General features: G+C 41.4%; 1 protein-coding gene across 2 annotated transcripts in view; it reads right to left on the bottom strand.

Moving 5' to 3' along the window:
* Window positions 1-8,315, bottom strand: part of UBE2D1 (ubiquitin conjugating enzyme E2 D1) — a 76,408-nt gene extending 68,093 nt beyond the window's left edge. The window contains exon 1 of one of the 2 annotated variants that reach the window (XM_029609773.1): window positions 8,229-8,315. In XM_029609773.1, the coding sequence (XP_029465633.1) occupies window positions 8,229-8,300 (72 nt within the window). In that variant the 5' untranslated portion in view covers window positions 8,301-8,315. Of the gene's footprint in view, window positions 1-7,889; window positions 8,114-8,228 lie in introns of those variants that run through there. The other variant, XM_029609774.1, reaches the window with a different exon arrangement.
* Between the last annotated feature and the right edge of the window lie 4,050 nt (window positions 8,316-12,365).

A 12,365-nucleotide genomic window follows, 5' to 3' on the forward strand; every position in this document is an offset into this window, starting at 1 on the left:
TCATGGAATAGGGGGCAGTGTCCTATTGTAGATTGCCAGCTAGTTAAAAGATAGAAAACAGGGCTAAACGGTAAAATTTCCCAATGGAGAAAGGTGAATAGTGGAGTGCCCCAGAGATCTGGTCGGGGACCACTGCTGTTTAATATATTATTGACGACCTGGAAATGGGAACAAATGAGGTGATCAAATTTACAGGTGGACACAAAATTATTCAAAGTAGTTAAATCACAAGAGAATTATAAGAAATTGCAAGAGGACACGGCAAAGCTGGGAGACTGGGCATGCAAATGGCAAATGAAATTTAGTATTTATTTTATTTATAGGGTTTATATAGGTTTAGTGTGGACAAGTGCAAAGTGATGCACTTAGGGAAGAGTAACCCAAATTATAGCCACAAAATATGCAAGGTCCCACATTAGGAGTCACCACTCAGGAAAGGATCCAAGTGCCTTCATTAACTGGGGTGCCACAGGGATCCATGTTGGGACCGGTTCTATTTAATATCTTTGTGAGTGACATTGCGGAAGGGACAGAAGGTAAAGTTTGTCTGTTTGTAGATGATACTAAGATTTGTAACCAAGAGGACACGCTTGAAGGAGTAGAGAATGAAAAATGATTTAAAAAAAAAAAAGCTTGAAGAGTGGTCAAAGACTTGGCAGCTGGTATTTAATGCCAAGAAGTGCTGAGTCCTGCATCTGGGATGCAGTAATCCAAAAGAATTGTATGTGATGGGGGTGAAAGACTGATGTGCACAGACCAAGAAAGGTGGGGGGGAGGGAGGGGATATCTTGGGGCAACAGTGTCAGGTGATCTGAAAATGGAGCAACAATGTGACAAGGCGATAGCTAAAGGCAAAATAATGCTGGGCTGCATAGTGAGAGAAATAACCAGTAAGAAAAAGGAGGCAATGTTCTTGTACAGGTCCTTAGGGAGGCCTCCCCTGGAGTATTGTGTTTTGTTCTGGAGTCTGTATCTCAAGAAGGATAGAGACAGGATGGAGGATGGTCCAGAGAAGGGAGACCAAAATGGTGTGGGGTCTGTATCAGAAGCCTTATGAAAGGCAAGGCTGAAGGATCTAAATACATATACCCTAGAAGAGAGGAGGGGGGAGGGGCAATTTGATACAGGGCATGCAACATTAAAACCTTCAAACCTTTTCCATTGGAAAGAAAACAATAGAACTAGGGGGGGGGGTGTCACAAAATGAAACTCCAGGGGGGGGATATGACTCAGAACCAACATCTGGAAATATTTCTTCATGGAAAGGGTGGTGGATGCCTGGAATGCCCTTCGCAAGGACGTGGTGGAGACACAAACAGTGAAAGAATTCAAAGGGGCATGGAATAAACCCATATCACCTGACACTAAAGGCTAGAGGACAGAAATGAGAAAAGCATGCAGAGTGGCCGCTTGCTGGTGTGGCAGTTACTCCCTTTAGCAGAAGACATGGAGAATTCTACCCTTAACCAATAAGCCTTGATGCTCTGAATACAACTGAAATATTGGACCTTGCTGCAACAGCAGGAGGAAAAAGGGGGAACAGGATTCAGACAAGAACCAAGAAGGCCCCCCCAGCTTCTATGGTCTGGGGTACTGATGCACAGATATAAGGGGAAAAGTACAGGCCTGCTTCTACGGCCAAGTCCATAAGCAAAGCATGTCCAGCAACACTGAATTTTTAAGAAAGCATATCACCCAGTAAAAAATGTTACTAGCTGAAATTTTAGTATCATAAGGTTTGGAGATAAGCGGATAGTAACTGTCACTATATGCAGTTAACAGAAATCTAGAAGTAAGCAGCCCAGAGTGGGCTTGCTGGGCAGACTGGATGGACCATTTGGTCCTTTTCTGCCATCATTTCTATGTTTCCCTAGCAGCAAATAAAATGCTAGGGATTAATTAGGAACAAAGACTAAAACAGAATATTATAATGCTTCTGTATCGCTCCACGGTGCAACCTCATCTTGAGTATTGTGTGCATTTCGGGTCACCATATCTCAAGAAAGATATAGCTGAATTAGAAGAGGTTCAGAGAAAGGTGGCCAAAATAAAATGGGATGGAACAATTCCCCTATGAGGAAAGGCTAAAGAGGTTAGGACTCTTCAGCTTGGAGAAGAGACAGCTGAGGGGAGATATGATAGAGGTCTATAAAATAATGAGTGGAATGGAATAAGTAAATGTTAATCAGTTGTTTACTCTTTTGAAAAGTGCAAAGACCAGGAGACACACAATGAAGTTACTGGATAATGCATTTAAAGTGAATGAGAAAATTATACTTTAATTAAAAAAGTAAGCTCTGGAATTTGTTGCCAGAGGTTGTGGTAAAAACTGTGTGTAACTACATTTAAGAAAGGCTTGGACAAGTCCCCGGAGGAAACGTCAACCACCACAAAGGGAGCAAGAGTGAGGCGGCCACGCCGGTGATACTTGAGCTGGCGGGCGCGTGCACAGAGTGTGACAAAGGTGCCTGCCCCTTTGTGCGCCCCCAATGTGAGTTATTTAAGAACATAAGAAATTGCCATGCTGGGTCAGACCAAGGGTCCATCAAACCCAGCATCCTGTTTCCAACAGTGGCCAATCCAGGCCACAAGAACCTGGCAAGTACCCAAAACTAAGTATATCCCATGTTACTGATGCTAGTAATAGCAGTGGTTATTTTCTAAGTTAACTTGATTAATAGCAGGTAATGGACTTCTCCTCCAAGAACTTATCCAAACCTTTTTTTAAACCCAGCTACACTAACTGCATCCCCTGGCAACAAATTCCAAAGTTTAATTGCGCATGGAGTGAAAAAGTATTTTCTCAGATTAGTCTGAAATGTGCTATATGCTAACTTCATGGAATGCCCCCTAGTCCTATTATCCAAAAGAGTAAACTGCTTCACATTTACCCATTTCTAGACCTCTCATGATCTTAAAGACCTCTATCATATCTCCCCCTCAGCCATCTCTTCTCCAAGCTGAAGAGTCCTAACCTCTTTAGTCTTTCCTCATAGGGGAGCTTTTCCCATCTCCTTTATCATTCTGGTCGCACTTCTCTGTACCTTCTCCATCACAACTATATCTTTTTTGAGATGCGGCGACCAGAATTGTACACAGTATTCAAGGTGCAGTCTCATCATGGAGCAAGAGAGGCATTATGACATTTTCTGTTTTATTCACCATTCCCTTCCTAATAATTCCTAACATTTGGTTTGCTTTTCTGACTGCCACAGCACACTGAGCCGACAATTTCAATGTATTATCCACTGATGCATAGATCTTTTGCCTGGGTGGTAGCTCCTAATATGGAACTTAACATTGTGTAACCATAGCATGGGTTATTTTTGCCTATATGCATCACCTTGCACTTATCCACATTAAATTTCATCTGCTATTTGGATGCCCAATCTTCCAGTCTCACAAGGTCCTCCTGCAATTTATCACAATCTGCTTGTGATTTAACTACTCTAAATAATTTTGTATCTGCAAATTTGATTACCTCACTCATCGTATTCCTTTCCACATCATTTATAAATATATTGAAAAGCACTGGTCCAAGTACAGATCCTTGAGGCACTCCACTGTGTACCCTTTGCCACCAAGAAAATTGACCCTTTACTCCTATTCTTCATTTCCTGTCTTTTAACCAATTTGTAATCCACGAAAGGACATCGCCACCTATCCCATTACTTTTTACTTTTCTTAGAAGCCTCTCATGAGGAACTTTGTCAGACACCTTCTGAAAAGCCAAATACACTATATCTACGTGTTTATTAACCCCTTCATAAAAAGTGAAGCAGATTTGTGAAGCAAGACTTGTCTGGGGTAATCTCATTCTAACCACTCAACTCTAATAATGGAGTTGACACACTTTATCGAAATCATCTTAGGACAGGGCATATATAGAAATCTAAGGAGAATCACTAAACACAAGCAAAGAAAAAACACAAAGCTGATCTTCCCCATGATAAGTAACAACTCTCCTGTAATCTCCTGTTTAATGTTTACACTCCTATTAGTAAATGTTCAATCACTGACTACAAAAAAAAACAAAACAAAAAACAACCACACTAATAAACCATCTGTTAGAAGATTTAAATCCTGTCTTCTGCATCTCCGAAGCCTGGCTAAACAAAGATAATGTGCTCCTAAATCAAATTATCAACACAATTATGATGTCTTTCACTTCCCTAGACCTAAATATAAAAGTGGGGGTATTCTAATAATCTGTAAAAAAAAAAAAAAAAAAAAAAAAAAGAAAGAAAGAAAGAACTCAAACCTTACAAAGCAGAGATTAACCTTCTCTACAAAGTTGCAATACTAAATTCACCACAACTAAACATAGGAATGGGTCTATTCCCCCTCCCCCCCCCCCCCAAACACTTAAAAAAGCCTGCTCACCACTAATTGAATTATTCACTAAAGCGTATCTATCACCTGACTCTACACTAATTGTAGGAGATTGTAACCTACATGTAAATAGAACACCTAGAACTACAGTGTGTGAAATATTTTTAGATTCAATGGAAGCAATGGTATGGTCACAATCTGTAACCAACCCCACTCGTAAAGCAGGACATATCCTTGACCTAATATTTCCAATTACAATAATTGTCTAATCAATATATCCCACATCATAATGCCCTGCCTGAACATCAATTATTAAAAGCAAATATAACCCTCCTCAACACAAAGCAAACAAGTTTAAAGAATAATCAAAAACTTTCACCTTTAGAAAAAGAAAAAAAAAAAAAAAAAAAAAAGATAGAACCAAGAGTACTTGAAGGATCAATTAAAAATAAGCTAATTGATTTTAATCAAGCTAATGCCTCCTCGGCTTTTGACCCCTGGGATAAAATAGTCAGTCAACGTGATATCTGATACCCTAAGCCCAGGCAAAAATGTTTCAAAAAGAAAGGAATCTCTCTAAACAAAAGAAACCTTGGTATAGCAAAAAGCTAAGACACACTAAACAAACACTGAAAAAACAGAGAAACTATGGTGGAAATATCCATCTGCAGAATCTCTAGGAAAACTACAGATCCCTCCTAAGAAAATACCGAACACAAATTAATAAAGCAAAAACAAAAAATAGAATACTATGCAAAACAGATTCACAGTGCAACATTTAATTCCAAATTACTCTTTGAAACCATCAAAAATTGAATCAAGGAATCAACTTCCTCCATCTCAAGTAACCAGTACTTTTTAAAGAACATCTTCAAAGAATATGCCATTTTTGTTAGATAAAATCAATGTTAAAAAAAAAAAAAAATTCTCCACTTGCTCTCCAACAAAAGAACCTGAAGAAAAACATGGGCAAGCTAAATGGACCACATTCAGAATAACTAAACTTGAAATTAACCAAATTACCAAAATTACGCCTGCTATTCACCCACTGGACCCAATCCTTGCAAGTTCCCTGAAAACAGTGTAATCACACTGACAATCGCAACCATAATCAACCACTCACTATCAGAAGGGTTGGTCCCTGCTGGGGCAAAACAATCTGTGATCAAACCAATACTAAAAAAATAAAGTTGGCAGAATTGACGACTGGGACAATTATCGAGCAATATCCAAACTTGCCTTTTATTGCAGAAGTCCTAGAAAAGGCAATGTTCTAAAATAGTCAACAACAGAAACCCCTGCCTAATAGGAGTGATTCTCCAACCACTCACACTGCAGTGAACACTAAGATCGCAAAACAAAGGACTATTAACTGTGCCTACAATGTGGAGTACACATCTAACAACTAAGAGACCGAATGTTTTGCATAGTGGGCCCCAATTTGTGGAATTCTCTACCAGAGATGTTATAACTGATAACAGAAAGAGTTTCAAACACGAACTGAAAACCTGGCTCTTCAAAAATGCATATGATCTAACTTAAAATATCAATATGCAGAGAACGTCACTATCAAAACACAGAAAATGTTTGAAGAATGAGTAATATGAGATATAAAGAGGATTAACTTAATGTATCACAAACCCCTAATTAACATGTTTTATATGTTGTGTTGACCTAGAATTTATTTATTTAGAATTTTTATATACCGAAGTTCTTGTAGGGATACAAATCAATCCGGTTTACAAGGAACAGAAAAATGCCCAAGGCCTTAAATACATATAAATACAATATGAATGTTGATTTTGTAAACTGTTGTGATCTATTGGAATGACTGTATATAAAATTCCTAAATAAATAAAATAGAGTTACAGAAATCCATTGCATATTCTTGGGATAAGGAGCTTGGAATCTATCTACTCCTTGGGATCCCTGCCAGGTATTTGTGACCTGGCTTAGCCACTGTTGGAACAGGATACTGGGTGTGATGGACCTTTGGTCTGATGCAGTATGGCAAGAAAAAAATTTTTTATCCATGGACATCAAAACTTCAAAAAAAACTGCTAGACTAGATTCACTAATTTCAGAAGGTGAGATGCCAACAGAAGAAAAATAGGAACAGAAGTCTTTTTAAATTAGAGGTTATATTCAAAACTCCACTGGCAGAAAAGAAAAAAAAGGGGAGAATTTAAACCACATAAGATACCTATTTAAGGCCACTTCCAGAAGACATATCAAGCCATTAAAAAAAAATGAAATTGCAAACTAATTCAAATCCTAAATTTGAATGGAGACAAAAGGAGTACAAGTCAAAACATGGTCCAGGTGTAGTACCCCAGCCCAGATTTAGAATAGTAGTACACTCAAAAGGAATGTGACCTATGCCACAAACAAGTTCATGGTGAATAATCAGTATAGCAGAACAAGAAGTCGCTGGAGGAGAAAGACCAAGTGTTTGCAACACTGAAAAGATCTGTACAGGATTTCTTAGCACACACCCGGAAATGCGTCAAGACACTTACTCAACATTCTGACCAAAATAAATCCACAACTTTTAATCTTTAAGGCTTTGACCAGCTACCTCAGCTGAGATTTCAGTAAAACCACCGCGCATTGTGGTGCCATCAGAAATTCAGTACCCAGTAAGGCTTTGCTTTCATCACGGGCACCTGATGCTATCTGACATCATAATGTTTGATATATCAAGTAGGGCCTAGCATATGAAGTGTCCTGCATTTAACAGACTACTCGTCGCAAACGTATACAAACTTTACACCACTATTTTATCAACAAGAGAATGACAAGACAAAGAGAGCAGCTATTCTGTAGCTTAATTTAAGGCTAAAGTCTATTACATGCTTTACAGTGCCAACATGTCTCGACAATTAATCAGCCGTAACCTGCTGAATAAAAAGCTGGAAATCTCAAGCTATTTTTAAACCTGGTAATGATTTGCTTGCGATCTAGTCAGCACTTCCCTGAAAGCCACCTATTGTTTCTTCAGAGTCTATCGAAAGCACTGGGTTTTCTTTCGTTTTAATAAAGTGTCCCCGGCTCCTCGGGCCCCAGAGCCAGCCCCCCCTCCCAGACAGCGCCCCGTGTCAAATCTAACACCCCACTTCCGCGGGGGGGGGGGGGGGGGGAAGAACTCCAAATACCAAGTCCAACGTACCCACAGCCCGACCCCCAAAATGACTACTCCGCAGAGATCGCGCTGCTCTTTGAGGGCCAGAGCCCTGAGGCCGAATACAGTTCACCCCAAAAGCCAGGGGCATCTCTGGAGAAACTGCGCCTCTATGCTGCCCCAGAGAATCAACCATCCAGCGTCTGCCCAAGAAGAGGCTTCGCGGCCTTCCCCCTTTTCCCAATACCTGGCGGGATGGCGAGAAAACACAGTCCTATTTTTAGGCCACTCTGATAGAAGCACAAAACTGGCCAGAGGGTCGGTGAGGCTGGGGCTCCATCCCAGCCCCAGGAGCCCAGCTTCCGGACCCCGCGCCAGAGCCCAGCGATGGGCACCGCGGAAAAGCTGCCATTATTCCGGGCAGAAAATTACTCACTTTCTGTATTCTTTTCAAAGCCATGGAGGAAAAATGCTGTAGATCGCAGTCCTGGAACTCTAAACCAGGCTCTCACAACTGTCGCCTCAATCTGCAGAGGAAAAACGCACTCACTGCCCGCTGCCACCACGACCACTGCCGGAATGCTGCTCTCTTCCCTACCCGGCTCCCCTGACTCACTCAGGGTGTGTTGTCAGGGTTTTTGCTCTTTTGTTTCCGCTTTGACTTATAGGAAGACTGCGGTGCGCTTCGCATGCTGGGAAGTGTAGTACAGCCCTCTGCGAACTGGAGGTTCAGGGCCGCGAGCATGGTGAAAACTGTACTTTCCGTAACTTGTACCTTTATTTGACGTATTACCGTTGTAGTTTTCCCCTTCTTTTCCTGCCCTTTTATTTTAATCAGTCTGTACATTAGTTTGGCAACACATGTAAAAATGGCATGCCAATAAAGTTATCTGAATGTATAAAGAATGACGTCTCTGGGCTTCCGGGAATCCCCGTACGTCGTGTCACGTGCGTGTCCGCGTGATTCGGTAACAGGGAGGAACAGTGATGATTCAGCACGGGATAGGCATGTGTTGCGATAGATTCCGCTTTAACTTGTTTGCTGGCTTTTTCTCTTTCCGTGTATTTGACTGATATATAGCAGTACGGTTTTCTATCAACACGAAATTTAAACGAGGGAGCTTATTTAATTTTCTAATGCATTAGTGAGAGAAAGGTCGTTGCGAAATAGAGGTTTTTATGACTGTTCAGAGCGCATCTGCTCTGTTTAGCATATAAATTAAAAAAATATTTTACATCTTCATTAACTAAGATAAAGAGTGGGAAATTCGGAACAGCAGTTGACGTTATTAAACAATGCTGAACAGTGTTCTGATTATTCACTATCACAAGTATATTCCTATGAGCTCTGTCCATAAAAAGCTTAAGACAGAGTACAACGAAGAAAATATGCGATGTAATGAAACTTAAACAATTATAAATTAAACCAAAACGTACATGTCAACGATAAACACTGAAACGACATTGACTTCTTAAATTCTGCTCCTCTTTCCCACTATTTAAACTATTAATCTTAATTTTCAACTAAATGTAACCATAAAAAAAGAAAACCTCATCAGATGAATATTCTTTAAAACTGAAAACTGGTTACCAATGTCATCTACAAGACAATGTAAATAAACTTATCGGTTGCATAAAATAAACTAATCGGAGGTTAAGGGGGCAACCTTAGACAAAGCACCCCACGGCAACAGGAAATCTCTAACTAGCCCAAACCTTTCTAAAATATTCAAACGATTCAGAACAAATAAAAGTATTGAGGACAGAAGGTCTATTTTTGTTTTGCTGCTACAATCTGAAACGGCTACTAAGTCACAAAAAGAAAGGATTATGAAAATCACCCTATGGCTTAATTAATGCTGGTCAAGGTTGCCAATTTATGAGAATTTTTTTTTTTTTTTAGGGATAGGTTGCTGGTTGCTTGGGTTCAGACTGCGATGGCAGGTGCAAGCCTGCAGAGGAAGCGGCAACAGTAAAACTGCTGGCTACTCTCCTACTGCCCTCTGGTGGGGAGGGGAAAGGATGGCATATGGGAGGAGCAGGAGGGCAGGGAGAAAGGCACCAAATTAGCATGAGGAGACAGAAAAAGACAAGCCTGGGGGAGAGTGAATGTGTGTGTGGAGAAAGAGGAAAGAAGGCACCAGCAAAGGAACCATTGGATGTGGGAGATGAGGGAAAGGCATGAATGTATTTGAGGGAGGAGAGGGAACATAAGAAATTGCCATACTGGGTCAGACCAAGGGTCCATCAAGTCCAGCATCCTTATTCCAAGTGGCCAATCCAGGCTACAAGTACCTGGCAAGATCCAAAACACTAACAGGCCGATACAGTACAGTGCGCTCCGATGGAGCAAACTGTTAACCTGCCCTTGGACGCACGTTTTCCCTTACCCCTTATTCAGTAAGGGGAGGAAAACGCGCGTCCAACCCGCGGCACCTAATAGGGCCCTCAACATGCAAATGCATGTTGAGGGCCCTATTAGGTATGCCCGCGCGATACAATAAGTAAAATGTGCAGCCAAGCACATTACAAGGTAAGCGCTAGTTTCTGCCGGCACTGGGAAAGTGCACAGAAAAGCAGTAAAAACTGCTTTTCTGTGAACCCTCCGACTTAATATTTATTTATTTTATTTATTTATTTTATTTATTTGGTTTTATATACCGACAACCGTTTGCACATCGTGCCGGTTTACAGATAACTTATAACACATAATATATAGGCGAGGCCTTTACAAGGAACAGTTTGTAACATAAATGCAGTAACATGGCAATTAACTAGAAAAATAAGTAGGTGAGGGAAGGGTAGGGATATACGAGACAAGTGGAGGGGGGAGGGGGAGGGGTGAAAATGGAGAACATGGGGAAAAGATATGTACAGGGGTTCGAGGAACGATTAATATGTACATAGGTTATATACAAAGTTTTTGGGTTTTGTTTTGTTTTTGTTTTTTTTTTGTTTTTTTTTTGTTTAGATTTGAAGCTTCTTGGAGGGGGTGGGTGTCGGGTGTAGGTCTTGAGGGGGAGTGTTGGTGAGAGGTGGTGGTCGGGTTAGGGTGTTAGTAAGAGATGAGGATGATTGGGGGAATGCTTGGAGGAAGAGCCAGGTTTTGAGTTTCTTTTTGAAAGTGGGTGTGGAGGTTTCAGTACGTAGGTCAGGAGGCAGGGAGTTCCAGAGGGAAGGGCCTGCGAGAGAGAGGGCCCTATTGGTGGTGGAGATGAGTCTTGTAGATTTTATTGAAGGGGGGATAAGGGTTCCACGGAGAGAGGAGCGGGTGGGTCTTGTGGAGATCCGAGGGAGGAAAGGTGGGTTTAGCCAATTGTAATGTTCGTTGGCAATACTTTTGTGGATGAGGGTAAGGGTCTTGTAAATAATTCGTGAGTGAATGGGAAGCCAATGGAGATTAATGAGGGTGGGAGTAATATGGTCTTTCTTATTGGCATTGGTTAGGATACGTGCAGTAGCGTTTTGAAGGAGTTGTAGAGGTTTGATGTGGGTAGCAGGGAGACCAAGTAGGAGTGCATTACAGTAATCAATTTTTGAGAAGATTATAGATTGAAGTACTGTGCGGAAATCAGAGAAGTAGAGAAGGGGTTTAAGTTTTTTGAGGGTTTGTAGTTTGAAGTAACAGCTGCTAAGGATAGATTTGATGTATGGTTTGAAGGTTAGTTGGTTATCGAGAATAACCCCCAGGTTTCTTGTGTCAGAGAGAAAATTGAGGGGGTGGAGGGTGGCGGGAAAGGGTATGGAAGCATGTTTTGAGGAGATGAGGAGGAGTTCCGTTTTTTGCGGATTAAGGGCTAGGTGCATGTCAGTGAGAAGTTGGTTTATGGAGGTGAGGATGGTGTTCCATTTTTGGAGAGCAGTGAGTACAGAATTTGTGAAGGGAATGAGGATTTGCACATCATCGGCATAGATGAAGTGTGTAATACCAAGGTTGGAGAGGAGGTTTGTGAGGGGGAGCATGTAGATGTTAAATAGGGTGGAAGAAAGGGAGGATCCTTGGGGGACGCCACAGTCGAGATTAACAGGGGGGGATGTAAAGTTGTCGGTGAGGACTGTGTAAGTTCGGTTTTGGAGGAAGGACTTTATCCATGAAAGAGCGGTACCTGTGATTCCTATGCTGATGAGGGTGTTGATGAGGATGTTATGATTTACGGTATCGAAAGCGGCGGAAATATCTAGCATGGCGATAAGGTAGGAGTTACCGGCGTCCATACCTTTGATGATAGTGTCTGTGAGGGAGAGGAGAAGGGATTCTGTACTAAGGTGTTTTCGGAAGCCATATTGTGTGGGAAGGAGTATGTTGGCTTGTTCTAGGTGGTCAGAGAGACGGGAGTTAACTAGTTTCTCCATGATTTTGGAGAGGAAGGGGAGGTTGGAAATGGGACGGAGGTTAGATAGGTTGGAGGGATCGAGGGAGGGTTTTTTTAGAATGGGTTTGACCACGGCTTGTTTCAGGGGGATAGGGACAAGGCCGTGTTCCAGGGAAGAGTTCACGATTTTGGAGAGTGAAGAGGCTATAGTTTTAGGAATAGCGAGTAGTAATTTAGTAGGGATAGTTTCTGAGGGGTGGGAAGAGGGTCTCATCTTTTTTAAAATGTTTTCTATTTCTAGGGTAGAGGAGGGTTCAAATGAGGAAAGAGAGGTGAGAGTGTGTGGGGTGGGGGGGGTTATACTGTTGGTGTTAGAGGAATTTTTGGTGTTAGGGTTAAACTTGGCGGTGATATTTGATATTTTGTTCTTAAAGAAGAAGGCAATTTCATTGCATCGTGTCTGTGAGGAGGGGACTTGGGGTGTAGACACGATGGGTTTAGTAAGATTGGAGACTAGGGAAAATAGAGCCTTTGGGTTGAATTGGAGGTGGTGAATTTTTTTGGCATAGTATTCTTTTTTTGTTGTTTGAATGGCATTT

This window comes from Rhinatrema bivittatum, chromosome 7, assembly GCF_901001135.1.
Source record: "Rhinatrema bivittatum chromosome 7, aRhiBiv1.1, whole genome shotgun sequence".
Classification (NCBI taxonomy): Eukaryota; Metazoa; Chordata; class Amphibia; order Gymnophiona; family Rhinatrematidae; genus Rhinatrema; species Rhinatrema bivittatum.